The following is a 25,878-nucleotide window of genomic DNA, read 5'->3' on the forward strand; positions in this document are numbered from 1 at the left end:
CATAGAGCTGAGGACATGGGTTGCTAGATGGCCGCTAGCACATCTTCAATACCCAGTCCCCATAGCTCTATGTGCTTTTATTGTGTCAAAAACCCGATTTGATACATATGCAAATTAACCTGAGATGCGTCCTGTCCATGATTCATCTCACATACAGGACTCATCTCAGGTTAATTTACATATGTATCAAATAGTTTTTTTACACAATAAAAGCACACAGAGCTATGGGGACTGGGTATTGCAGATGTGCTAGCGGCCATCTAGCAACCCCTGTCCTCAGCTCTATACACAAAATCTCGGTGACAGGTTCCCTTTAAGTGTAAAATACATGTGACAATTACTGTGCTATTTTGTGCTGTCAACTCTAACAACTTTTTTAGCGCTAACATATTAACATTTTTGAATTTCTAATCCAAACTGTTAAATGTTATTGAATTATTTGTAGAAATTAATTTACAAGTTGTGTTTATCAGCAGATGTATATTGATAACCAAGCTCTAATTGCTTTGGTCACGTCTCTCTTCTTAAGGCGCTTCCACAGGACTATCTTTAAAGTAGCTAATTCTCAGAACAGTTTTGCTTAAAAAAAAGTATAATAGAAATAAAAAATAGAACATTATAACAATACCATACTTTGAATATGAAAGTGCTTACTATTTTAAGGCCTCTTTCACACTTGCGTTGTCCGGATCCGGCGTGTACTCCACTTGCCGGAATTACACGCCGGATCCGGAAAAACGCAAGTGTACTGAAAGCATTTGAAGACGGAACCGTCTTCCAAATGCGTTCAGTGTTACTATGGCACCCAGGACGCTATTAAAGTCCTGGTTGCCATAGTAGGAGCGGGGAGCGGGGGAGCGGTATACTTACAGTCCGTGCGGCTCCCCGGGCGCTCCAGAATGACGTCAGAGCGCCCCATGCGCATGGATGACGTGATCCATGCGATCACATGATCCATGCGCTTGGGGCGCCCTGACGTCACTCTGGAGCGCCCGGGGAGCCGCACGGACGGTAAGTATACTGCTCCCCCGCTCCCCGCTACACTTTACCATGGCTGCCAGGACCTTAGCGTCCCGGCAGCCATGGTAACCATTCAGAAAAAGCTAAATGTCGGGTCCGGCAATGCGCCGAAACGACGTTTAGCTTAAGGCCGGATCCGGATCAATGCCTTTCAATGGGCATTAATTCCGGATCCGGCCTTGCGGCAAGTGTTCCGGATTTTTGGCCGGAGCAAAAAGCGCAGCATGCTGCGGTATTTTCTCCGGCCAAAAAATGTTCCGTTCCGGAACTGAAGACATCCTGATGCATCCTGAACGGATTTCTCTCCATTCAGAATGCATTAGGATAAAACTGATCAGGATTCTTCCGGCATAGAGCCCCGACGACAGAACTCTATGCCGGAAGACAAGAACGCAAGTGTGAAAGAGCCCTTAATGTCAATATCCCAGAGCCATGCTGGGATTGCTTTGCTTTGTAACTGAACTGCAATACTTTTTCTATTAATTTAAGAATCATTATGTCACAAAAGTTTTTTACATTTACAATTTTTTTTAATGTTCTGCAGCTGCAGAGGGACCTCCACAAAATGTTACTGTCATTGCCACATCATCCAACAGTATTAATATCAGCTGGAACCAACCAGCCATTATAACTGGGCCAACGTCATATTTGATCAACATCTCATCGGTAAGGAAAGTTTTGCTTGCTTTCTTTTCTTTTACATATACCCACAAATTCACAAAAAAAGGCCATAACAAAACTCACCTACTTATCCCAAATATCTGTACATATATATATATATATATATATATATATATATATATAGTGACACAGTGAGGGGTTTGTGTCTGTCAAGGAAGGTATTTTCCTCCCAGCATGTGCGGCTGGGCTGGTTTACAGCCAGGTGAGGTCAAATACCGGACCAGAGTTTAAGTTCCGGTCTAGGTTTTGGCAGCACATGGCTGTCCTTAAATAGGCAGCTTGGCTCAGCAGAGATGTCTCTGTTTTTGGGATCTGAGCCTTTGTGCCGTGCTGGAGGGCTGAGAGCCGCACGCTGGGGAAACATGCCCCCTAAAGCCTGCTGTGGACTACTGGAGGCAGAACTGCCAGCAAGGTGACTTATGTTATATGAACTTTCCATTGTGTGGTGAATTAACACCAAGACTGCAAAGTTACGTGCTGTTTTGTGCATTTGCCTCAAGTGTGAATTAACACTGACGTTTTGAGTTAAGAACTTGTATTTTGCCTCTATACTGTGCCCGCTTAGCCTATCTACCATAGCAAAAACCCCACAATATATAAAAAAATATATATATATACTTTGCAAATAACGAGGCAGCACTTCCAGCTTTCGGGTGACAGGGTGAAGACCCAAAACTTTATTCCCAGCAACGTTTCGGCCTTCTCAATGAGTCCTTTGTCAAGCTAGCTTGACAAATAGCTTGACAAAGGCCTCATTGAGTAGGCCAAAACGTTGCTGGGAATAAAGTTTTGGGGTCTTCACCCTGTCACCGAAAGCTGGAAGTGCTGCCTCGTTATTTGAAAAGTACGTATCGTGGAGGAGAAGCCAACCTCTGTGGGGAATTGCACCCAGTACATGTGGTCTGACTGTGCTTCTGCGATATTTGTGAGTTTATATATATATATATATATATAGATTTATATACAGATATTATAATATATATTACACATACAAGATAAAGTAGTATTTGTAATTGTAAACATATATTGTTAAAATGTATGTTATCCTACAGCCTATTTACAGGTTGAAAGATCTAGGCTAGTACATATACATATAAAGTTCTAACCTAACATATAATACATAAAACAAATATTTCCACGAATGATACAGACCAAAGGAATGTGGCGAAATAGGGATAATGTAGGATAACATACATTTTAATAATTTCTGTGCAAATACTGCTTTACCTTGTATGCGCCATCTTTACATATATGTTTGGCATAATGAGTAGGTGAGTTTTGTAATTTTTCACACAGGCCATGTAATACTGTAATAACTATATTTATTATTTTTATGGTGATATAATGGATTATATGGAACTTTGCCGTTTCCGTACCTGTAGGGATTATTTTATAATGTTATTTTTTTTATATATTCTTGTGATGTACTAGTAAGATATATTTATTTTGGAATTATTTTGGCTTAGCATGGCTTTTTTGTGATTTTGGGTTATTTGCAGTACTACACTAGTTTCTTTAGGTGTTAGACCATTCTTGATCCAGTTTAGTTCTCTTTTACCTATTTTACAGAGTAAGGCCTCATGCACACGACCGTTGTGGTGCATCCGTGGCCGTTGTGCCGTTTTCCATTTTTTTTTTCGCGGACCCATTGACCTTTCAATGGGTCCATGGAAAAATCGGAAAATGCACCGTTTTGCAGCCCGCATCCGTGATCCGTGTTTCCTGTCCGTCAAAAAAATAGGACCTGTCCTATTTTTTTTGACTGACAACGGTTCACGGACCCATTCAAGTCAATGGGTCCGTGAAAGAACACGGATGCACACAAGATTGGCATCCGCGTCCGTGATCCGTGGCCGTAGGTTACTTTCATACAGACGGATCCGAAGATCCGTCTGCATAAAAGCTTTTTCAGAGATGAGTTTTCACTTCGTGAAAACTCATATCCGACAGTATATTCTAACTAGAAGCGTCCCCATAGTGATGGGATGCTTCTAGTTAGAATATACTACGAACTGTGTACATGACTGCCCCCTGCTGCCTGGCAGCACCCGATCTCTTACAGGGGGCCTGTGATCGCACAATTAACCCTCAGGTGCTGCACCTGAGGGGTTAATTGTGCATATCATAGCCCCCTATAAGAGATCAGGGGCTGCCAGGGCAGCAGGGGGAAGACCCCCCCTCCTCCCAGTTTTAATTTCATTGGTGGCCAGTGCGCACCCCCCCCGGCTCCCCGTCCCTCTATTGTAATATCATTGGTGGCAGTGTGCGGCCTCCCCCGTCCCCCCCCCTCCCTCCCTTTATTGTATTATCATTGGTGACCAGTGTGCGGCCCCCCCGGCCCCCCTCCCTCCCTCTATTGTGTTATCATTGGTGCCAGTGTGCGGCCCCCCCCCCGGCCCCCTCTATTGTATTAATATCATTGGTGGCCAGTGTGCGGCCTCCCCTCTCCCCCCCCCCCGATCATTGGTGGCAGCGGAGAGTCCGATCGGAGTCCCAGTTTAATCGCTCTGGGGCTCCGATCGGAACCATGGCAACCAGGACGCTACTGCAGGCCTGGTTGCCATGGTTACTAAGCAATATTACAATATTAGAAGCATCATACTTACCTGCTGCGCTGTCTGTGACCGGCCGGGAGCTCCTCCTACTGGTAAGTGACAGGTCTGTGTGCGGCGCATTGCTTAATGATCTGTCACTTACCAGTAGGAGGAGCTCCGGCTGGTCACAGACCAGCGCAGCAGGTAAGTATGATGCTTCTAATATTGTAATATTGCTTAGTAACCATGGCAACCAGGCCTGCAGTAGCGTCTGGTTGCCATGGTTTACCGATCAGAGCCCCAGAGCGATTAAACTGGGACTCCGATCGGAATCTCCGCTGCCCACCCACTGATCGGGGGGGGGGAGGCCGCACACTGGCCACCAATGATATTAATACAATAGAGGGGGGCCGCACACTGGCCACCAATGAGAATACAATAGAGGGAGGGAGGGGGGGCCGCACACTGGCCACCAATGATAATACAATAGAGGGAGGGAGGGGGGGCCGGGGGGGCCGCACTGGCCACCAAGGAAATTAAAACTGGGGAGGGAGGGGGGTCTGCCCCCCCCTGCTGCCGGCAGCCCCTGATCTCTTATAGGGGGCTATGATATGCACAATTAACCCCTTAGGTGCAGCACCTGAGGGGTTAATTGTGCGGATCACAGCCCCCTGTAAGAGATCGGGTGCTGCCAGGGGGCAGTCATGTACACAGTTCGTAGTATATTCTAACTAGAAGCATCCCCATCACTAAGGGAACGCCTCTGTGTTAGAATATACTGTCGGATATGAGTTTCACGATCTAACTCATATAGTATATTCTAACATAGAGGCGTTCCCATGGTGATGGGGATGCTTCAAGTTAAAATATACCATCGGATTGGAGAAAACTCCGATCCTATGGTATATTAACTCCTGACTTTACATTGAAAGTCAATGGGGGACGGATCCGTTTGAAATTGCACCATATTGTGTCAACGTCAAACGGATCCGTCCCCATTGACTTGCATTGTAATTCAGGACGGATCCGTTTGGCTCCGCATGTCCGTGGATCCTCCAAAAATCAAGGAAGACCCACGGACGAAAAAACGGTCACGGATCACGGACCAACGGAACCCCGTTTTGCGGACCGTGAAAAAATACGGTCGTGTGCATGAGGCCTAAAACAGAATTTAATATAAGCTAGATAAAATAAATAGTGCTATAGAATAAAATAGGAAATTACATATTTTATACACACTGACATAGTGACATAGTGATTTAGTATACAGTTGGTATACACTACTTTTTTAGTACTACGGGTAAGGACTTTCTTTTAATATTATGGAAGATATTCTTTTGAATTGTATGGAAATACAGCTTATGTATACATTTCTACCATCTACTGTATATATTATATGTAGTGTTTTTGAAGCAAGAGTGTTTTTTTCTTACAGATACATACAGCTGCTTTTATTAGTTATTTGCAGGCTTTAGTCACTAACCATTCAACATACAGCAACCAATAAAAGCTTGAAAAGTATTATTTTTCTGGATAAATTGCTTATTACAGAAAGTTGTTGATTTAGGAGATACCTAAATTGGTTAGGCTTTGTCTACTATTACCTCTAAGTCGCTGTCTTACCATTAGTACGCCTACTAAAACATCAGTGACAGACAAAAGGATAACATTCATTTATCTGGTGGAGAAGAGTATTGAGATAAGAAAAAAATTATAATTAAAACTAAACACTTGGAGACTAAGGAGATAAAATAGCAGACACATGAAACACGAGAGTTGGGAGCTACTAAAATTAAAAATGATAACCAAATACTAGAGATTATTTCATCAAGGTCTTTTTGGTCCTATTCAAATAGCATGAAGTAGAAATGAATTGTTCATTAGTATGGTGAAGTTATAACAGCTCTGATAAAAGAAAATCTTGTCTTCATTTCAGACAGCTGAAGGCAAAACCCATATCTTTAGGTCAGGGTACTAATGAAATTAAAACAGGGGAAAGGTAGCAGTTTAACAGTTTGATAATCTACGGTTTCATGAGTCGTTACAACTATGCGACTATGCTAAGCTCACTGGGATAGAGGATCATCTCTCTGATCTCAAGCCAAGTTGATGTCATTGCAGTGCATGGACTTTACAGATTTTTTTTCTGATTATTAGATTTTTTTTTTAACAATCAGATTACATACAGTATAGATGTACCTTGATATAACTTTGAAGTGAGAATTAAGTATAATATTAGGTGCAATAGACGTAAATGTTGGCAAATCATGTTTTTTCTCATTTAGTAGAAAGTGTGTAATAATATAAAAAGGTCACAATCACTGCTTAAATCAATGTAGATGTCTATTAAATGAAGTACAGCCGCAATGTGTCTTTTTGGTTATTTTCCTGTCCTTTTATGCACTGTCTGAAAAAAGCATAAATTCACCCTCCCTGTCCATATCAGCATGATATTAAGTAATGATTATGGCGGTTAGTAAGGTTTACCTTTGTTCTTCAGTGATATCCTAGTTGATGTTAAAGTATATAAATGAGTTTTCCGGGACCAGAGTTCTGAAGTCCATAAACACCCCCTGAAACACATTTTGTCAATGTACATGGGGGCAAAATGTAGGAGGTAGCAGGGTGAAATGTATGTCGGGGCCACGGCGCTCCCCCTACACTGGGTCTGTACTTCACCATGCTTCTGTGATGCCTACTCCGTGTGCTATGAATTATATGTGTGTGACTTAGCATGTCAGACTATGGAATTGTGCATATGGTATAACTGAATGGTCCCATACCATTGTTGAATTGCTCCAGTAGTCGCATTACTCACATTATCTATTGCCCCCCAGGAATATTATCAATAGGTGGCTGGAAAATATTGTGAGCTTGTGCAGTATTTTTATTATTATTTATTTATTATTGATCAGGAGCACAATTGAATTATGACTGGGTATCATTGCATCATGCTGTTATAGGGGTTATGTGGTGGGGAGCTGTATTGCAGTAGAGGTGGGAGGGCCTAGCATATTGTGAGTCCATGCTGCATTATATGTAATGATTTTATCGTATGGTTTTCTATGATGTAATAAAGAATGTATTGGTATTTTATGTGGACTGGATGAGAAGCCGGTGCATTGAACTAGGGAGTAAAGGATTGGAGCATTGGAAATAGCAGCATCCGGAACTCCAAGTTGTAAACAAACCCAGTGCATAGCAATTGAATCAGAGATGTAGTGGGTAGCTGGGAAATGATGGATTAGGTATGTGGTGGTCCTTATGGAGTGATTTACCAGTGAAGGACAGCTTTTTTTAAAACTGAAACTGATCTGTAAAAACACCACCTGCTAACATCAGATTGCACCATGGTCCATGATCAGACTGGTCCTTGGATTTATGTTGCTTTCATCAACCTGATATGCCAAAAGTCATCAGTCATAGAAAAGAACTGCCTTGCAGTTCTCTTTCACTAGGAGATATTTATTTGTATAATATTTTCTCATTGAGCATTGCCACTAAGTTTCCATACAACAGCTGGTCTCCTTAATGAAAGTCAGTAACAATAATATATATGACACTAAGATTCATTACTCCAGTAACATGGTATTATTTGTTTTCAGGTAATATTGTAGAGCAGGATTGGTTTGTTTTGAAAAGTAAACTAGTATTTGTACAAACTGTATAAATTGTTATTGTGTTAAAATTTTACTTTGGGGTAACCCGTCTGAAAGCCAGAACAGTTATCTCCATTCTTGCTTTGGTCCTTCTCATCAGCAATCCATTATTGTCCACAAAAATGTTGCTGGACCAATGATCAAATTCTTCACAGGGTCAGAAATAAGAATTTTAGGAACTGAAGCTTTGAATCTTGCAATTTTAATCTTAGCTTTGTTTTATGAATATCACAAATAAATCAGTAAATGTAATGAGAAATATCCATACTGCAATAGAATGAAAACAACATAAGCACATTAAATCTTGCAAACTAACAGAATATGATTCATTTAATAAAGTTACATTACTGCATGTCTATGCAACAGATATAGAGGAACATGACTCCCAATATTGAACCTTTGTGGAAAATTGGGTTTGTAAAGATTAGAATGGTTTCTAGCAAGAATAACTACAACACTCACCAGAGCAATGCACCCTTAAGATCCCAAATTCCATGCACAGTCATCCATTACATAAATATTAGCACCTAACACTCAGGTCAGGAGCCTTAGGGAATTTTTTTAAGTATTGTACAGGAAGCCATAAATCAGGATTTGAGCATATTCTTTACACAAACTGTTTTAATTTAATAAGTGGACCACATACAGTTATTGTGGATCATGGTGCGATTAATTTAAGGAGAAGCTCAGATGTGAACATAAAAAAATAAATACTTTTGCTGTATTTGTAAACTAAGTCTTGACACTATTGGTCTTGAGAGTAAAGGGAACGTCTGTTTAGTGCATCAGAGACAAGTGATAACTGAGTAAAGAATAGAATAAAGCAGTGCATCTGTCTGGGATGAGCAGTCCTAAAATCTTAGCAGCTGCACTTAATATACATTTCCCCAAGAGGGAAACTACCGTGCAGCTACCTAATCATCAACTATTCCTAAACACGTTGACATCATATTGTAAAAATGTCCTAAAGGATGATAAACAGTATTTCAAAACAATAGCATGATTTCAGGTTGAACATTTATGACAAACCTTGGAACTTTTACCTATTTGGTAGGTTATCATGAAAAAAACAAAGAAGACCCTTCTTGAATTTTATGGTTTTACATAATAGGACATAAAAAATATGTTCCTTAGAAGGTAAATACAACCTCAGTGTTACTTTCAGTGGATATGGATCCACTATGCCAACTGGTTTGACTTTGGGCTAGCCCTAAAGGGACATTATCCTGATAGTCCCTTGGTTTTCATCCTTCAACCTCTATACAGAGATCTAGCTTTTGCTGCAACAGTACGACAAGTGCTGTGCCTCTTGGAAAATTCCCAGTGTGGTTGTCTGCTGACCTACGGATATCAGAGACACCAGTGCATGGCACCAAGGGATCAAGCAATATACATAGTGAGGAAACAGGCAAATGTCAGGGCTGGCAGAGTTTGTGCTAATCTGTGAAACAATCCAGAGGTCAGGGTAGGTAGCTCAGGATCCAGGAATCAGGCAATGGTCGGTACATAGGGAGACAATCATATTATAGTTGTTATACAGGCTCTATCAAGCTAGAGAGGCTTAACAAGGTCTGTAGAGACTAGTGTTGATTGAGCAGCAAAGTGCTCGGGTACTCGAGTAGAACACCACGGGATGCACAATGGAAGTCAATAGGAGAACCCGAGCATTAAACCAGGCACTCCCTGCTCTGAAGGGGGAGGGTGTCTGGTTCACATGAAAAGGTCAGAAATTGATGAAAACACCAGTGAAATGGTTCAGGAACAGCATGGGGAGGATGTCTGGATGCATCTTGGACTCCCAGGTCGCTGCTGGGAACTATGTTGTCCGAGTAGTATGCCAATTTTACAGACTGACAAAAATATGCACAAAACCGAAGATAAAATTGATTTTAGAGGAAAAATTGTTAGGAAACATTCTTTCCTGTATATTTACTTGTATATAAAGTGCAAGTGCTGCCAAAAATTACAAGAAAGAGGTACTCTGATACAACCTGTATATCACATAAAGGAGGGCCTCATTCACATTGTGGTACAATTGTTCAGGTAGTGGGACTCCTACACTCATAAAGCCTATGCACTAAGGGAAAGGGCTGCCAAAAATTACAAGGAACCGGCACTCCAATACACCTTTTATTACACATAAAGGAGTGCATCATACACACCCTTGAAAAATTATGATTGATGGCCTGCTGGTGACCCTCAAAAACTTTATGAGCAAGGGCCTGAGGTGACCCTCTAAAACATTAGGGGTGAGGGCCTGCTGCTGATCTGACCATCTAAAAAATTAGGGGTGAGGGTCTGCTGCTGAGCTGACCATCTAAAACATTAGGGGTAAGGGCCTACTGCTGAGCTGACCATCGAAAAAATTATGATTGAGGGTCTGTTGGTGAGCTGACTCTCTAAAACATTACGGGCGAGGGCCTGCTGTTGATCTGACCATGGCGAAAATTGTGGGTGAGGGCCTGCTGCTGAGCTGACCATCTAAAACATTATGGGTAAGGGGCTGCTGCTGAGCTGACCATCGAAAAAACTATGGTTGAGGGCCTGCTGCTGAGCTGACCATCGAAAAAATGATGGTTGAGGGCCTGCTGCTGAGCTGACCCGCTAAAACATTAGAAGAGAGGGCAGCCTAAAAAGCATGTTGATATGATGGAAGAGGAGGAGGAGGAGGACGAGAAAAGGAAGATTGAACCATATACACTTTTTTGTGGTGGAAGGAGTGCATGGGAATACAGTGTATTCAATACACCATAAAAGCCACATTTAAAGTGCCTTTTATGTTTAGCCGCTTTCCTCTGGTGGATTAGAGAAGTCAGGGGCAATCCAGGCCTTGTTCATTTTGATAGGAGTCAACCTGTCAGCATTTTCAGTTGGCAGTCGGATGCGCTTATCAGTTATTATGCCCCCAGCAGCACTAAATACCAACTCTGACAAAACGCTGACGGCAGGGCAGGCCAGCACCTCCAAGGCGTAGAGCGCCAGTTCTTGCCACGTGTCCAGCTTGGACACCCAATAGTTGTAAGGCACAGAGGGATCATTGAGGACGCTGACATGGTCTGCTACGTACACCTTCACCATCTTCCCAAACTTTTCTCTCCTTGTGACACTAGGCCGCGCATCAGGGTGAGAATGCTGGCGGGGTGTCATGAAACTGTCCCAGGCTTTGGAGACTGTTGCCTTGCCTCTGTTGGAACTGCTGTGTGTTCCCCTCGTCTCCCCTCCTCGGTTGCCCAAGGAACTATGTACTCTGCTGCCAGCATTGTCAGCTGGAAATTTTTGGAGCAATTTTTCCACAAGGACCTTCTGGTATTGCACCATTTTGCTAGTCCTCCCCACTACAGGAGTGAGAGATGAGAAGTTCTCTTTGTAGCGGGGGTCGAGAAGGGTGAACAACCAGTAATCGGTGTTGGCCAAAATGCGTATAACGCGAGGGTCACGGGATAGGCAGCATAACATAAAGTCAGCCATGTGTGCCAGAGTCCAAATAGACAAGACTTCACTGTCCTCATCAGGAGGATGACTCTCAATCTCCTCATCCTCTTCCTCCTCTTTGGCCCATCCACGCTGAACAGATGAAATAAATCTGCTATGGGTACTACCCTCTGTAGCGGTGGCAACCGGCTCCTGCTCCTCCTCCTCCTCCTCATCATCATCATCATCCAATTCGCGCTGAGAAGATGAATGAAGGATGGTCTGGCTATCACCCTGTGTACTGTCTCCCACCTTTTCCACCTCTTCCACATGCAAAGCGCCCTCCTTCATTGTGAGCAGCGAGCGTTTCAGTAGACATGGAAGTGGGATTTATCACCTAAACATATTAGTTTAAGCACGGCCTGTGCACACTTCCCCACTGCAGTGCAACACTGCTTCCAGCTACTGACTGATGGCTGACTGGTACTGCAAGATGATAATTCAGAGGTGATAGTGGAGGAGGAGGTGGAGGAGGAGAAGGCGGGGTTGCAGCCACTAATGTAGGTGGTGGCGGAAATCCTGATGGAAGTAGTGCCCGCAATCCTTGGCGTCTGTAGCACCTGTGCCATCCCAGGGTACGACTCGCCCCCAGCCTCCACAACGTTCACCCAGTGTGCCGTCAGGGAAATGTAGCATCCCTGGCCACAAGCACTTCTTCATGTGTCAGTCATTAAGTGGACCTTCCCAATAACTGCGTTGGTCAGGGCACGTGTGATGTTACGGGACACATGCTGGTGTAACAAGGGACCAACGCCGTGATTAAGCTGCGGAAAGCCTCAGTGTCCACAAGCCTAAAAAGCAACATTTCCAGCAATTTGGAAAGGTGCGCATTTAGTGCTATGGCCTGTGGGTGGGTGGCTGGGTATTTCCGCTTTCGTTCAAAGGCCTGGGGTACGGACATCTATACGCTGCGCTGGGACACAGAAGTGGATATGGTCGCTGATGGTGCTTGCGAAGGTCCAGGTGGAGGGCGGGAGGGATCCGGGCCTGCGTCTTGGACAGGTGATTGGCCAGCACGTAGCACAGGGGAAGAGGAGGCAGTGGTGTGACCCGCAGACACTGATTGTGGACCCAGGTGTACAGCCCACCTAATCGGGTGCTTTGATGCCATGTAGCAGATCATGCTGGTGGTGGTGAGGTTGCTAGTGTTCACGCCTCTGCTCATTTTGGTACAGCACAGGTTGCAAATGACAATTCTTTTATCGTCCACACTTTCCTAAAAAAAGTGCCAGACTCTGAAACACCTACCCCTTGGCAAGGGAGATTACCTCAAGGGGGTGCTCCAAGGAACAGTTGCAGGCCTGTTTGGTGTGGCCCGCCTTCTCCTTTTTGCCACCCCACTGCCTCTTCCAGCCTGTTGCGGTGCTGCAGATTCCTCCCCCTCTGTACTGCTGTCCTAACTCGGCTTGCAACCTTCCCAGGTTGGGTCAATGATTTCATCGTCCACCACCTCCTCTTCCACTTCCTCACTCTGGTCATCCTCCTGACTTGTTGACCTAACAACAATCTCACTTATTGACAACTGTGTCTCTTCCTCATCATGAACCTTTTGAGACACTAATTGCGGTTGACTTATTGGCAACTGTGTCTCATCATCACCTCGTGAAACACTAATTTCCGTTCCCCACCGTCATCTTCTTGTGACTGTGGATGCTCAAGAGTTTTGGCATCAGTGAGTGTACACGATCTCCTCATGTTCCTCTTCAAGCAGGCTTGAAAAGAGGCCTAATTTAAGAAATTGGCGATGAAAAGAGCTCTTCGGAATATCCGAGTGTAGATCACTTGTTTGCCAAGACTCTCCATGGTGGGAGGAAGGAGGATCAGGGTGAGGATTCTGTTGACCATACTCTTGGCTACTGAGACTGGACTTTGTGGAAGACAGGGTGGTGCTTAACCGACTGGAAGCATTATCTTCTGCAATCCTACCAACCACCTGGTCGCACTGGTGTGACTTCGAGAGTGGTGTCCTGCGCCACCCTGCAAACTGGGACATGAAGCTAGGTTTCGTGCATGAGTATGTTTCTTGTGCTCTGGCAGCAGGTACAGTTTCACCACGCCCAGGGCCACGGCCTCTGCGTGCACCATCAGCAGCACGGCCATTTTCCTTTCCCTTACTGCTTGCCTTCTACATATTAAATGGTATATATGCTTGCAAGTATGTCACATGTACAGTAGCGCAGGTTTTATAAGTGTATGCGCAAATAAATTAAACTGAATGTCACTGATATTTAGGATGTGCAAACGTTATACAGGAGATGTAGCGCAGGTAATGTCGCTGACACCAGTGATGGCCAGTTCGCATTGTTCGCCCGCGAACATATGCGGGCTGCCATCGTTTTTCACAAGTCCGGCGAGGGACAGGTAAGCCCTTATCTGAGCTGTGTCCAATCCGGTATTAAAACTAGTGCGGTCAGCGGGAGCAGGCCGTTCCGAGAACAGCTACCGGGGGCCTTCAGCGGGCTGTTCTCGGAACTGCCTGCTCCCGGTGACCGCATTTGTTTTCGGACCGGATCGCGGCACAGGCACAAGTAAGGGCTTACCTGTGCCTCGCCGGACTTGTGAAAAAAGATGTCAGCCCGCATATGTTCGCGGGCGAACAATGCGAACTGGCCATCACTGGCTGCCACCAGCAGCAAAAAAATTAGACTGAATGTCACTGATATTTATGATGTGCAAATGTTATACAGGAGATGTAGCGCAGGTAATGTCACTGTCCGCAGCGTCTACGGAAAAAGTATATTGGATGTCACAAATATTTTTAGGATCCGCAAACGTTATACAGGAGATTTAGCACAGGTAATGTAACTGTCCGCAGCGGACACCATCTACGGAAAAAGTACACTGGATGTCACAGATATTTTTAGGCTGCACACACATTACACAGGAGATGTAGCGCAGTTAATGTAGCTGTCTGCAGTGGCCAAACAATTGCAAGTTTTTTAGCGCAGGTTGCGCTAAAAATATATATTGCTGCCAGATGCAACAATAGTCCTTAAAAGAACTTTTAAGTCTCTAACAATTGCACGCAATTTAGCGCAGGTTGCGCTAATAATATATATTGCTGCCAGATACAACAATAGTCCTTAAAAGGACTTTTGGGTCTCTAATCGCACGCAATTTAGCGCAGGTTGCACAAATTTTTTTTATTGCTGCCAGACACAACAATATAGTCCTTAAAAGAACTTTTGGGTCTCTAACACCAACCCTGTCTAACAATAAAATTCAATTCCCTACACTATCTGTCCCTTCTACAGCACAGCTCTCCCTGACTAAAACTGGCCGAACCACGTGTCATTGGGTGCTTTATAGCACCCGATAACGCGTTCCGGCCAGCCAATCACTGTAATGTCAGTAACCAACATGGCTACAGCACTACAGTGAGTGGCAATACTTAACTGCACGTTTATTGGCTGCGTAGCAGCCAACAAACATGCGCAGGGGAGACTCGAGCATGGCGCTCGAGCACACGCGGTATTCAGCCGAACACCGCGATGTGCCAAGCATCGCGATGCTCGAGCCGAACTGGTGTTCGGCCGAGCATGCTCGATCATTACTAGTAGAGACCAAATTCCTCAGGCAAGGATGTGAGGTCAACAGCACAGCTACATAGCAGAAGCTGATTAGCAAATGGGGACAAACTCACAGTAGCTCACAAAGCAAAAGGAAGTTAGTGCTTGCTGTACTGCCACACAGGAGATATACATGAACAATGACCCTAATTCACACACAGGAAGCCAGTGCTCATGAGCACAGGACAGCAGCAGCCATGAACAACACGCAACATATTCCACTAATTCACTTTTTGTTTAACAAAAATGAAGCCAAAATGTAAAAGCCATATGTGAAAAGCTAAGTACACCCCATGAATCAATAGCTTGTAGAAGCACCTTTAGCAGCAATAATTTGAAGTAATCCTTTTCTGTATGACATTATCAGTCTCTCACGTTGTTCTGGAGAAATTTTGGCCCACTCGGCTTTACAATATTACTTGGTTCATTGATTGTTTGTGGGCATTCCTTTATAGCATTTTGATTGGGTTGAAGTCTTGACTTTGACTAAGCATTTGCAATACCTTTATTCTTTTCTTTTTCAGCCATTTTGTTGTAGATTTGCTGGCGTGCTTGGGATCATTTTTCTGTTGCATGACCCAGTTTCAGACAAGCTTTAGCTGTTAGATAGATAGTCTCACATTTGACTCTAGAATATGCAAACTTAAGCTGTGCTGCTATATTTTTTATACAAAGAAGAGGCTTTCTCCAGCCAACCCTTCCAAACAAGCCCTACTTGTTCAGTCTATTTCTAACTATATTCTCATTAACTTCAAAATTTAAGTCTTAGATGTAGCACAAAAGTGAAAGTAAATCCCGGCAACTGCTTGGATATGCTGAATCTTTTTCTTTTTATTTCTTATTATATAAGAGGTAACAACAACGCGTTTCGGCACACTGCCTTTTTCAACAGGTTGAAAAAGGCAGTGTGCCGAAACGCGTTGTTGTTACCTCTTATATAATAAGAAATAAAAAGAAGAAGATTCAGCATATCCAAGCAGTTGCCGGGATTTACTTTCACTTTTGTCCTCGTGGAGTTTCACTCCTCCCCGCAGCAACGCTGACCTGTAGCAGCTAGCGCTGGCTGGATTTGTCTTTATCTTAGATGTAGCACAGTCTGACCTTGATGTGCATTTGCTGGGAAGTCCACTCCTGGGTGTTAAAGCAGTGGGTGTGGAACCACTATGACAACAGAGCTTAGAGTTAGAATACTGTAAAAGGGCAGAAGGTCAGTGCATGGGCAGACAACAGAATACAGCACACCTTTGCAGGAAATTAGAAAGCTAAGAAAGATATTGCTCAGACACCTTCTCATAGATGAACCTGCCTCAGAGTTGTCAGCCATTGGCAGATGAAGATTGGGGTGGAAGTACAGTCCCTTTAAGATCTGGATGGAACACTAGTGTGTGTTCCTGTACGCCCTACGAGCAGGGAGGGAGAGACCTTGCAGGCAAGAAAACTATAACCTGTGTGGAGGGACAGAGCAGACCCAGTGGCCAGACCCAGCATGGAGAAGTAGTGGGAGGCAGATCTGGACTGCTATGGCGGCTCACCACTGCTGCTGTGACAGTACCCCTCTTGTGCCCTCTTGTCTATTATCCAAATTTCTGCAAGAATTGTTTTTAAGAAGAAAAGGCACATTAATATTTTCAGCCGGCTCCCAAGATCTTTCTTCTGGACCATAGCCTTTCTAGTTCACAAAGAAGAATTATTTTTTTTCTGATTTTCTTCATGTCCAGAATATTCTTGACCTTGAATACATCTTCAGTACTGAAAGGAGAAGCAGGAACAGAACCTCTAGAATAACAATGAAACACCACTGGCTTAAGGAGGGAGACATGGAATAATTTTGGAATACATAAAGAGACTGTAAGACATAACTTATAACAGACCAGATGCAATTGTTTCAGCATGTCAAAGGGACCAATAAAGTCCTTGTAGGAGGACACCTTGAGTCACTTTTTTTATATATTTGTGGAAAGCCAGACCTTGTGTCCAGGAGAAAATCAAGGTGGAGTCCTACACTTGCAATCAGTGGGCTTCTTAGTGCAAGCAGAGGTCTGAAGTATAGAAGATTTGTTTTCTTGACAGATCTGGATAAGGTTATTGATAGCAAACTCAGTTGCCAGGATTCAAGGGGAGATAGTCAGAGGAAGAGGAAATCTTAATTGACAGCCATATACCTTAAAGAAAGAGTCTTACCAGTAGATTCGCTGGAATAAACGTAAGAAAATTCTACTCAGGGAAGTAAAGCAGTCCAATCATCATGACATGCAAAAGTGAAGTGTCTCAGGTAGCTGACCAGGATTTCATTGATACACTACAGTTGACCAATGGATTGCAGATAGTAGGCCGAGTCCAGTTTGATATCCAGCAGCTTGAAGATGGCTCTCTAGAATTTAGAGGTAAGCTGTACCCCTTGATCAGACACGATGTGCAAGGGCAACACATGTCCAAAGTCTCAACATCTTTAGAAATTGTGGATCACTAATAGTATTGAGCAATTAGATCTACTGTCTTGTGGAGAACAGCAACATTGGATCAAAGCACCCAGACCAGAACCGGCTTCCTCTTGGACACAGGGACCAACATCTTGCCAGGCGGGATGTCCTTCAGCTCAACTAATGCAACAGGATGAGGCAGGCAGGATCAATAATTTGCTGGAGCTTCTCTGTTTGATCAGTAGGGTTAAAAGAATGGGAGAGGGTATTGTAGTGCGACATAGGCTTTCTCTGCCGGTATTCCAAGGTTCCTTTGGGATCAAGTAGTTAGCACCCAAAGAACAGAATCAGTAGTAAATAAAAAACATCCACGAATATCCCATCACTCATCCCAATAACTGGAGTACACACAGTATCAGGAGCAGAACACTGTTTAATGCCACAAACCCTGCTTTTATAAACTCTCCCATGCAAGGGAGATACGCACAGAAAATTATACATTCTTCAATCACAAACTGGTTACAGCCCACACATCCCCTCCCCTCCGCCTGATAAGTAATCCAATCAACAGTACAGTTGAAACATCCATTGTAGCCATTGTGTTTCTACCGAACAACCAGACGAATGCTCAGCAGGTCACTGATTACTTTTTGTCTTACAAGTAACGAACCATAGGAGAATTGAACATAATATTGCAACAATAAACGTTATGGACAGCCAAAATTAAGGAGGGTGGATAGTAGCCAAGCGCAATCCGCTACAGGTATCAACCGCGGTGTACTTGCCAGTCTGATGGAAGTGTAGAATGAAATTGACGTGTGCAAAGAACAATGACCAAATGAGTAATTGGGCTAACTGCAGATAAGTTAAATTTGTGTGGTCAGTGTAAATTATGACAGACTGACAGGCACCTTCCAGCAGATGATGCCACTTTTCGAAGGCCAACTTGATTGCAAGCAACTCCCTATCACGAATAGAATAATTCATTTCTGTGAAGAAGGCCTTCAATAAGAAGCCACAGGTGAGAATCTTTCCAGAGGCACCCTTCTGAGTAAGAGCGGCTCCAGCTCCCACAGAGGATGCATCCACCTCCAGAAAGAACTCTTAGGTGGCATCTGGACAGTGAAGAATTGACATAAAGCAAGGAGGATTACTTAGGAGACTAGATAGATGATTAAGCCTCTTGAGACCATTCTTTCATCGACTTCTGGGTAAGGGCAGGAATAGGGATAATCAGGGTGGAAGGTGAAGAATGAATTGTCTGTAATAATTGGTGAAGCCCAGAAACCACTGGATAGTATGCAGGCTAATAGGATGGGGTTAGTCCAGTACAGCAGATAATTTCCCAGGAAATATCTCTATGCCATGGTCAGAGGTAATGTAACCCAGGAATAGTAGAGAGGTAGAGGCAGTTCTCTCTCAAATGCTGGAGAACTGTGCATACATGTCTCCTGTGCAAAGTCAGGTTGGATGAGAAGATCAAATTGTCATCCAAATGGGCCACTACACAGGTATAAAGAAGAGCACAAAAAACATCACTAACAAATTCTTAAAAAAATGCAGGAGCATTAGTGATCATTGATTACTGATATTCAATGTGACCATCTCAGGTGTTAAAAGTGGTCTTCCACTCATCACCCTCTTGAATCCAAAATAAATTGTAAGCTCCTTGAAGCTCCAACTTTGTAAAAAAGTCATTACTTAATTGAAGCACCTTTGGCAGCAATTACGGCTTTTAGTCTTCTTGGGTATGATGCCACAAAGTTTGCAGATCTGGATTTGGGGATTTTCTGCCATTCTTCTCTGCCGTTCCCCTCAAGCTCAGTCAGGTTGGACAGGAACTGTCGGTAGACATCTATTTTCCGGTCTCCTTAGAGATCTTCGATTGGGTTTAAGTCAGGGCTCTTGCGGGGACACACTAGGACATTCACAGAGTTGTCCCTAAACCACTCCTGTGTTTTCTTGGATTTGTGTTTAGGGTTATTGTCTTGTTGGAAGGTAAACCTTTGGCTTAGCCTTAGGTTCAGATCACACTGGATCAGGTTTTTATTAGGTTTTCATTAAGAATATCTCTTTACTTTGCTCTATTAAGCTTTCCCTCAACTCTGACCAGTCTCCCTGTCCCAGATGCTGAAAAAAACAGCCACACAGCATGATGTGCCACCACCATGCTTTACTGTAGGGATGGTATTGGGCAGTGCCTGGTTTCGTCCAAACATGACGCTTAGAATTGAGGACAAAAAGTTAATCTTAGTTTTATCAGTTTGTCACAGCCTGAGAGTCCTCTAGGTGCTTTTTTGCAAACTTGCAAGTGTCTTTTTCTATGGAGAGGATTCTTTCTGGCCATTCTGACACAAAGGCCAGATTGGTGGAATCTGAAAGATTGGCCGTTCTGAAAGTTTCTCCCATTTGCAAACATGATCTTAGGTGCTCAGCCAGAGTGACCATTGAGTTCTTTGGTCGCCTCTCTTTATCAAGGCCCTTCTCCTCTGATTACTTAGTTTGGTGGGGCGGCCAACTCTACGAAGAGTTCTGGTTGTTCCAAACTTATTCCATTTAAGAATTACAGAGGCTACTGTGCTCTTAGGAACTTTCAGTTTTAAATTTTTTTGTACTCTTCTCCAGATTTGTGCCTTCACACAATTATGTGTCAGCTCTACAGGCAGCTGTTTCCTCCTTATTTTTTGTTTTTGTGCTGATTTGCATAGTCAGACCTTATATAGACGGGGGTGTGCCTTAACAAGTCCTAATATTTCTAAAATTCTGTTTTATTTTCTCAGTATGGGGTGTTGAGTGCAGATTCATAGGGAAAACTTTATTTTTTTACTTTAGCACAAGGCAAAAAAATAACTAAATGTGAAATAAATTAAAGGGTCTGAATACTTTCCTAATGCATTGTATTTGTGTTCTCATTAGGAAGCTGGCGAGGAAGCCAATACCAGACTCCTCTGGCAGTAACTTATCTCCCCGCAAACAAAATAATTAGCCAGTTGTAATCTAGCATGCCCAATTCTAATCTTAACCCCCAACAGCAGTCATCAGGGGAAAGCTGGGAGGTCCATGTACACATTAAGATGGTCAGTTGGTCCTGCTGAAATTGGCAAATGTGTCCGGAATATATGTAAAGTGCATTATAAGCTTTATTCTAAATTAACTCCAAAACATCTGAAATACGTCTAATAATTTTACAAAACTAAAGGTGCCTTCACATGCCACAGAAGTTGTTTGCAGAATATTCTGTGACTCAAAATAATTTCTATACATCTATGGTGTTTGCTGAAATCCATGTGCATGCCAACACAACAAATCCATTCAAATGAATGGAAATGATTTTCAATCACAGAGATTTGTGCAACACAATCTTCTGCATTTGAAGGAACTTTAAATGTGCACATTAAGTTCATTTCTTTTTTGCTTTTTTATAGGCCAATAGTGCAGAGTATACAAATGAGATTGTAAGATGGAGTAATGAAAGTATAAATATACAAGTCATCACAGGCTTGAAGCCATTCACCAACTATTCTATAGTAGTCATTGCCTTCACTGGAGATCTTGATTCAGCTTTTACAGAAGGGAAGCCAAGCAAGACAGTGACTGCTACTACTCTTGAGGCAGGTATGTGGCATTTATGTAACACATGTATGTATGTAAATTATCATAAGTGTGTATAATTTGGCATCAGATAACAGTCGGTTAATATTATGAACCATAACTTTTTCTCATTTGACAAGGAGCACTGCACTCTGAATACCTATATACTAAGCCTGCAAATTGTTGGTATTAATTCCCTAAGTGAGGCTTAAAGGGTTTTTTTTGGTTTGAGGAATCCTTTGTTTTTAAAGGGGTCAGCCTTTAAAACCCTCATCAATCAGCTGGAATCTATGGGGGGAAACAGTTCAATTGCTCTACAGTGTCACTGCAGGGGAGGCAAAACAATGGGCTGTTCATGTAATTCACGGACATGTCGGGTTCTTCAAATAAAAGGCTACACTCTGCTGCTTATAGATGAATGTAGTAAATGGCTGACCCTCATTTTTATTAACTCAGAATTTCCTTACAGAGTACTTGAAAATAGGTTTCTAAACCAAAGAACCCCTTTAAAGGGAACCTGTCACCGGGATTTTGTGTATAGAGCTGAGGACATGGGTTGCTAGATGGCCGCTAGCACATCCTCAATACCCAGTCCCCATAGCTTTGTGTGCGAAAAAACATTTCATGAAAAACATATGCAAATTAACCTGAAATGAGTCCTGTCCCTGAGCTAGCGCATGCGCAGTTCCTTCCCTGAGGCTGACACTATGAGGACACTACGCATCGCAAAATTATGGCGCTCTAGCTTTCTGACGTCTGGGAGCAAGGAGGAGATTCTGAGGATGCAGGGCGGTGCTGGGCTCCCTAACGCTGGACTCATCTCAGGGACAGGACGCATCTCAGGTTAATTTGCATATGTATCAAATCATTTTTTTTACACAATAGAAGCACACAGAGCTATGGGGACAGGGTATTGCGGATGTGCTAGCAGCCATCTAGCAACCGATGTCCTCAGCTCTATACACAAAATCACGGTGACAGGTTCCCTTTAATATTCTAATCTAAACTGCTCTATATATCATATGTTTTCGTATAATACAGTCATGGTCAAAAGTTTTGAGACTGACAAGTTTTGGTTTTCACAAAGTTTGCTGCTTCCATTTTTATGGTGACAATTTGCATTAACTCTACAATTTTATGAAGAGTGATCAGATACATTTTCTTTAACTGCAAAGTCTTTCCTCGCCATGAAAATTGACTTAATCACAAAACCTCAATTTCCACTGCATTCCAGCCATGTGACAAAATCACCTACTAACATCATATAATGATCTTCCCGTTAGCTCAAAACAAAGTGTTACTGTGGGCAAAGCAGGTGATATCATATAATTATGTCATGCTCATTGAATTAGAAGAGCAGAGTGATTTCTTTAAAAGGGGGTGCTTGAAATGATTGTTTTCTTTTGTTAACCACGCTTACCTCCAAAGAAACACAGGCGGTCATCATGCTTTGCATCAAAAGGGCTTCACAAGCAAGGACATTGCTGATTGTAAGATTGCACCTAAATCAACCATTTATTGAATCTTAAGAAGAGAGATTAAATTGGTGTGAAGAAGGCTTCGGGCCACCCAAGCAAGTTTAGGAAGTGCTAGGACTGTCTCCTAAAGAGGATTCAGCTGCGGGAAGAAGAGTACAGAACTTGCTCAAGAATGGTTGCAGGCAGTTGTGAGGCAAAGGATTTTGAAAGATGGCCTGCTGTCAAGAAAAGCAGCAAAGAAGCCACTTTTCTCCAAGAAAAACATCAACAGCTGACTGGCTTTGTGCAGGAAGTAAAGAGATTGGACCGAAGAAGACTGGGTTAAAGTGGAAACATCTGAAGAAGAAAAGTTGATCCCAACCTCGAGTCCAGAGTCATGCCAGCAGTAAAGCATCCTGAGACCATTTATGCGTGGGGTTGCTTCTAATCCAAAAGAGTGGACTCACTCACACTTTTGCCTAAAAACACTGCCATGAATAAAAAAATGGTATCAAAACATCCTCCAAGAGCAACTTCTCCCAATCTTCCTGATATCCAGCATGCCAGGGCAAATTGCAGAAGTCTTGCAAAATACCATAAATATTGAGTCTTTACATAATCTTAATGTATTTGTCAGTAAAAGTTAAAAACTTATGAAATGCTTATATTTGTACTTCAGTATACCCTAAAAACAGCTGACAAAAAGATCTAAAGACACTGAAACAGCAACCGTTGTGAAAACCAAAATTTGTGTCAGTCCCAAAACTTTTGGCCACAACTGTAAGTGACTAAAAGTTAAATGACTGATGTCCCTCAGTTTCAACCAGTTATTTTTTACTTTTTTAAATTATACTAAAAAAATCCCCTAATATTGTCTTATAGTGCCAAATGACCCACCTAAAAACATAACAATTCAGAAGATTCCAAATGAAGTGACCAAAGTTCAGATGACCTTCATACCTCCAGCTGAGCCAAACGGAAAGATCCAAATGTTTCAAGCACTGATATATAAAGAAGATGATCCCACAAAATCTCAAATCCGCAATCTAAGTATTATTAAAAATAATGAAGAATCTGTTACTGCAATTATAGAAGGACTTAAAGGTGGATACACATATAATATTAGTGTAAGTGATCATTTTACATCTTCACATATGACAATTGTCAGTCAAGCACTTCCCTAAGTCTCCAATACCCAGTGTACAAGCATAGATTAAAAGGCCAAAGTTGGATTTAAAAAAAAGGCAAATATTTAGGAAGGATTTATACTTCACCTTACTGCTGATCCACTTCTGCAGTATTATATACATTTTATTTAAATAATAGGCCAGTCACTATTGGGGGTTTTTGTAAGCCATTTTTTGCTGAAAATATTGATGCTATATAATGAGAAATAAATAAAATAAACTGTGTCCTCTAACAACCACCTCCATAACTGGACCTCCCAAGTCCCTCCTTTATCTTTATTAATAATTTAGATATTTATTAACTGGGAAGATCTTTCATGTACTTATCGTGTACTATAGATCCATTTTTGACATTTGTCTGCTGCAATACCAGTTATTAGCATTATAGTTCACATACAGTACTTTATAGCTTAAGACATGTAAAGATCTGTCAGTATGATCTACCCTATTAAAACAGACATATTACCTGCTAGGGTTAATCATGTTAATTGAAACAACCCCTCTTGTTGATAACTGTAGCCCCGTTTTTGAGAAATCTGCAGTTTACGCTAATGAGATATCCAATGCACCAAACTGTGGGCCTTGCCCCTCAGACCACCGTGTCACCACCACCTTTACCTCTTAGCCACTGACCCTTCCTTGAGTGACAGTCATCCTCACTGTCTTATGCCTGGCTATGTAATTCCACAGATACACCAGTGAATATTCATTCGGCGCATGCATGACACATCTCATTTGTCTTTATCTGATGCTGAGATCCGAACTGTGCAAGTCAGCTGATGTACTGATGCTCAAAATGTACCAAGCATGCACCGACTGAGCATTTACCAGCACATGCGAGGGGGAAGGCGCTAGTGAAACAGTGCTCTGAGGGGCTAGGCCCAGTGGCGTAACTACCATATAGGCAGACCACACAGCTGCTATAGGGCCCGTGAGGAAGGGGGGCCAGAAGTGGAGGAGAGGCCCCGCCCCGTCTATCTTGCTGTCTCCTGTCTGCTAGCCCCGCCTCCTAGCCCCGCCTCCCGCCTTCTAGCTCCGCCACCCGCCTGCTAGTTCCACCACGCCTGATTCCTCTGGATTGCCACAACCCCACCAGTAATGAAGTAAGTGACCACTTGTAGGTGAGGACAGTGCAGAGGTGTGTGTGTGGATGGGGGGTCACTCAGCTTTCCCAGGCTATTCCTCTGCACATAAGCCATTCAGAACAGGACGAAAGCTGGTTGTCACTATATTATGTAATGTGACTCCGCTTTCCTGATGTCCTGCATGGCACAAGTGCAGAGGCATGAGAAGATATGAGGGGAGGTGGGAGTTGTGTTACTCAGCTTTCTCATGTTTCTCCACATGTGCCATGCAGGACAGCAGAAAAGCTGGGTGCTATTGCATCATGTAATGTCACTCAGATTTCCTGCTACCCTGCAAGGCATAAATGCAGATAATAAGAACATGGAAAGGCAGGGGGAGGGGTTCACTCAGCTTTCCCAGAGACTCCTGTCTCTGCACATGTGTCATGCAGGATAGCAAGTAATGTCAGTGTCTCCCAGCTGTCCTTCCTGACACAGAGGATGGGGGGAAGGGGGGCACTCACTTCCTCACACTTTTCTCATGTCTCTGCGCATGTGCCATGCTGGACAGCAGGAAAGTTGGGTGGTATTACATCATGTAATGCCCCAGATTCTTGTCAATATATGCTGAACACTGCCAGAACCTACCAGATCCCAATTACTATAATGGGTCTGTTGGGTTCCGGTATGAGTACTGCCATTTTGTAGAGCAAAATACTACTGCATGAGGTGGGGCAGGGGAGAGGTTAGGGATGGTAGTGAGAGGAGCCAGGGCGCATATTGGGAGGGACTAGGAACAGGCATGGGGGCCCAATCTAAATTCTTGCTATGTGGCCCAATGATTTCTGTGTAGGCCCCTGGCTAGGCCTGCCTCTCAGTGCACTGAACACCTCATTAGCATATTACATAAATTGAAGATTTCTTAAATTCAGGGCCATGAATTGACAAGAGGTTGTTTCAGCATGATCATCCCTAGCAGGCAGTATGCCTGGTTTAATAGAGTTGATCATGCTGACAGATGCTCCTTAAAATACTTGATTTCACAATGTCATGTGCTACTGATACCAGTTTGTAAAGAAATCTGTTTTGCCTTGCAGATTTATGCAGTGAATGGTGCTGGAGCTGGACCAAAAATTCAGATGAGAATTACAACTGATATAAAAGGTAAGGACTCCAGTATGTTACATTAATGGCCTATCATTAGGAAAAGTCATCAATGTATGAT

At 43.0% G+C, this 25,878-nt stretch overlaps 1 protein-coding gene across 3 annotated transcripts in view; it reads left to right on the plus strand.

Moving 5' to 3' along the window:
* The window catches only part of PTPRQ (protein tyrosine phosphatase receptor type Q), a 538,157-nt gene that overhangs the window by 390,562 nt on the left and 121,717 nt on the right, over positions 1 to 25,878 (plus strand). For all 3 annotated transcript variants that reach the window (XM_040408443.1, XM_040408453.1, XM_040408462.1), the window contains exons 46-49: positions 1,565 to 1,686; positions 20,780 to 20,969; positions 23,285 to 23,529; positions 25,751 to 25,817. In XM_040408443.1, the coding sequence (XP_040264377.1) occupies positions 1,565 to 1,686; positions 20,780 to 20,969; positions 23,285 to 23,529; positions 25,751 to 25,817 (624 nt within the window). The remainder of the gene's footprint in view (positions 1 to 1,564; positions 1,687 to 20,779; positions 20,970 to 23,284; positions 23,530 to 25,750; positions 25,818 to 25,878) is intronic.

The sequence above is a fragment of the Bufo bufo genome, chromosome 1 (genome assembly GCF_905171765.1).
Source record: "Bufo bufo chromosome 1, aBufBuf1.1, whole genome shotgun sequence".
Lineage (NCBI taxonomy): Eukaryota > Metazoa > Chordata > Amphibia > Anura > Bufonidae > Bufo > Bufo bufo.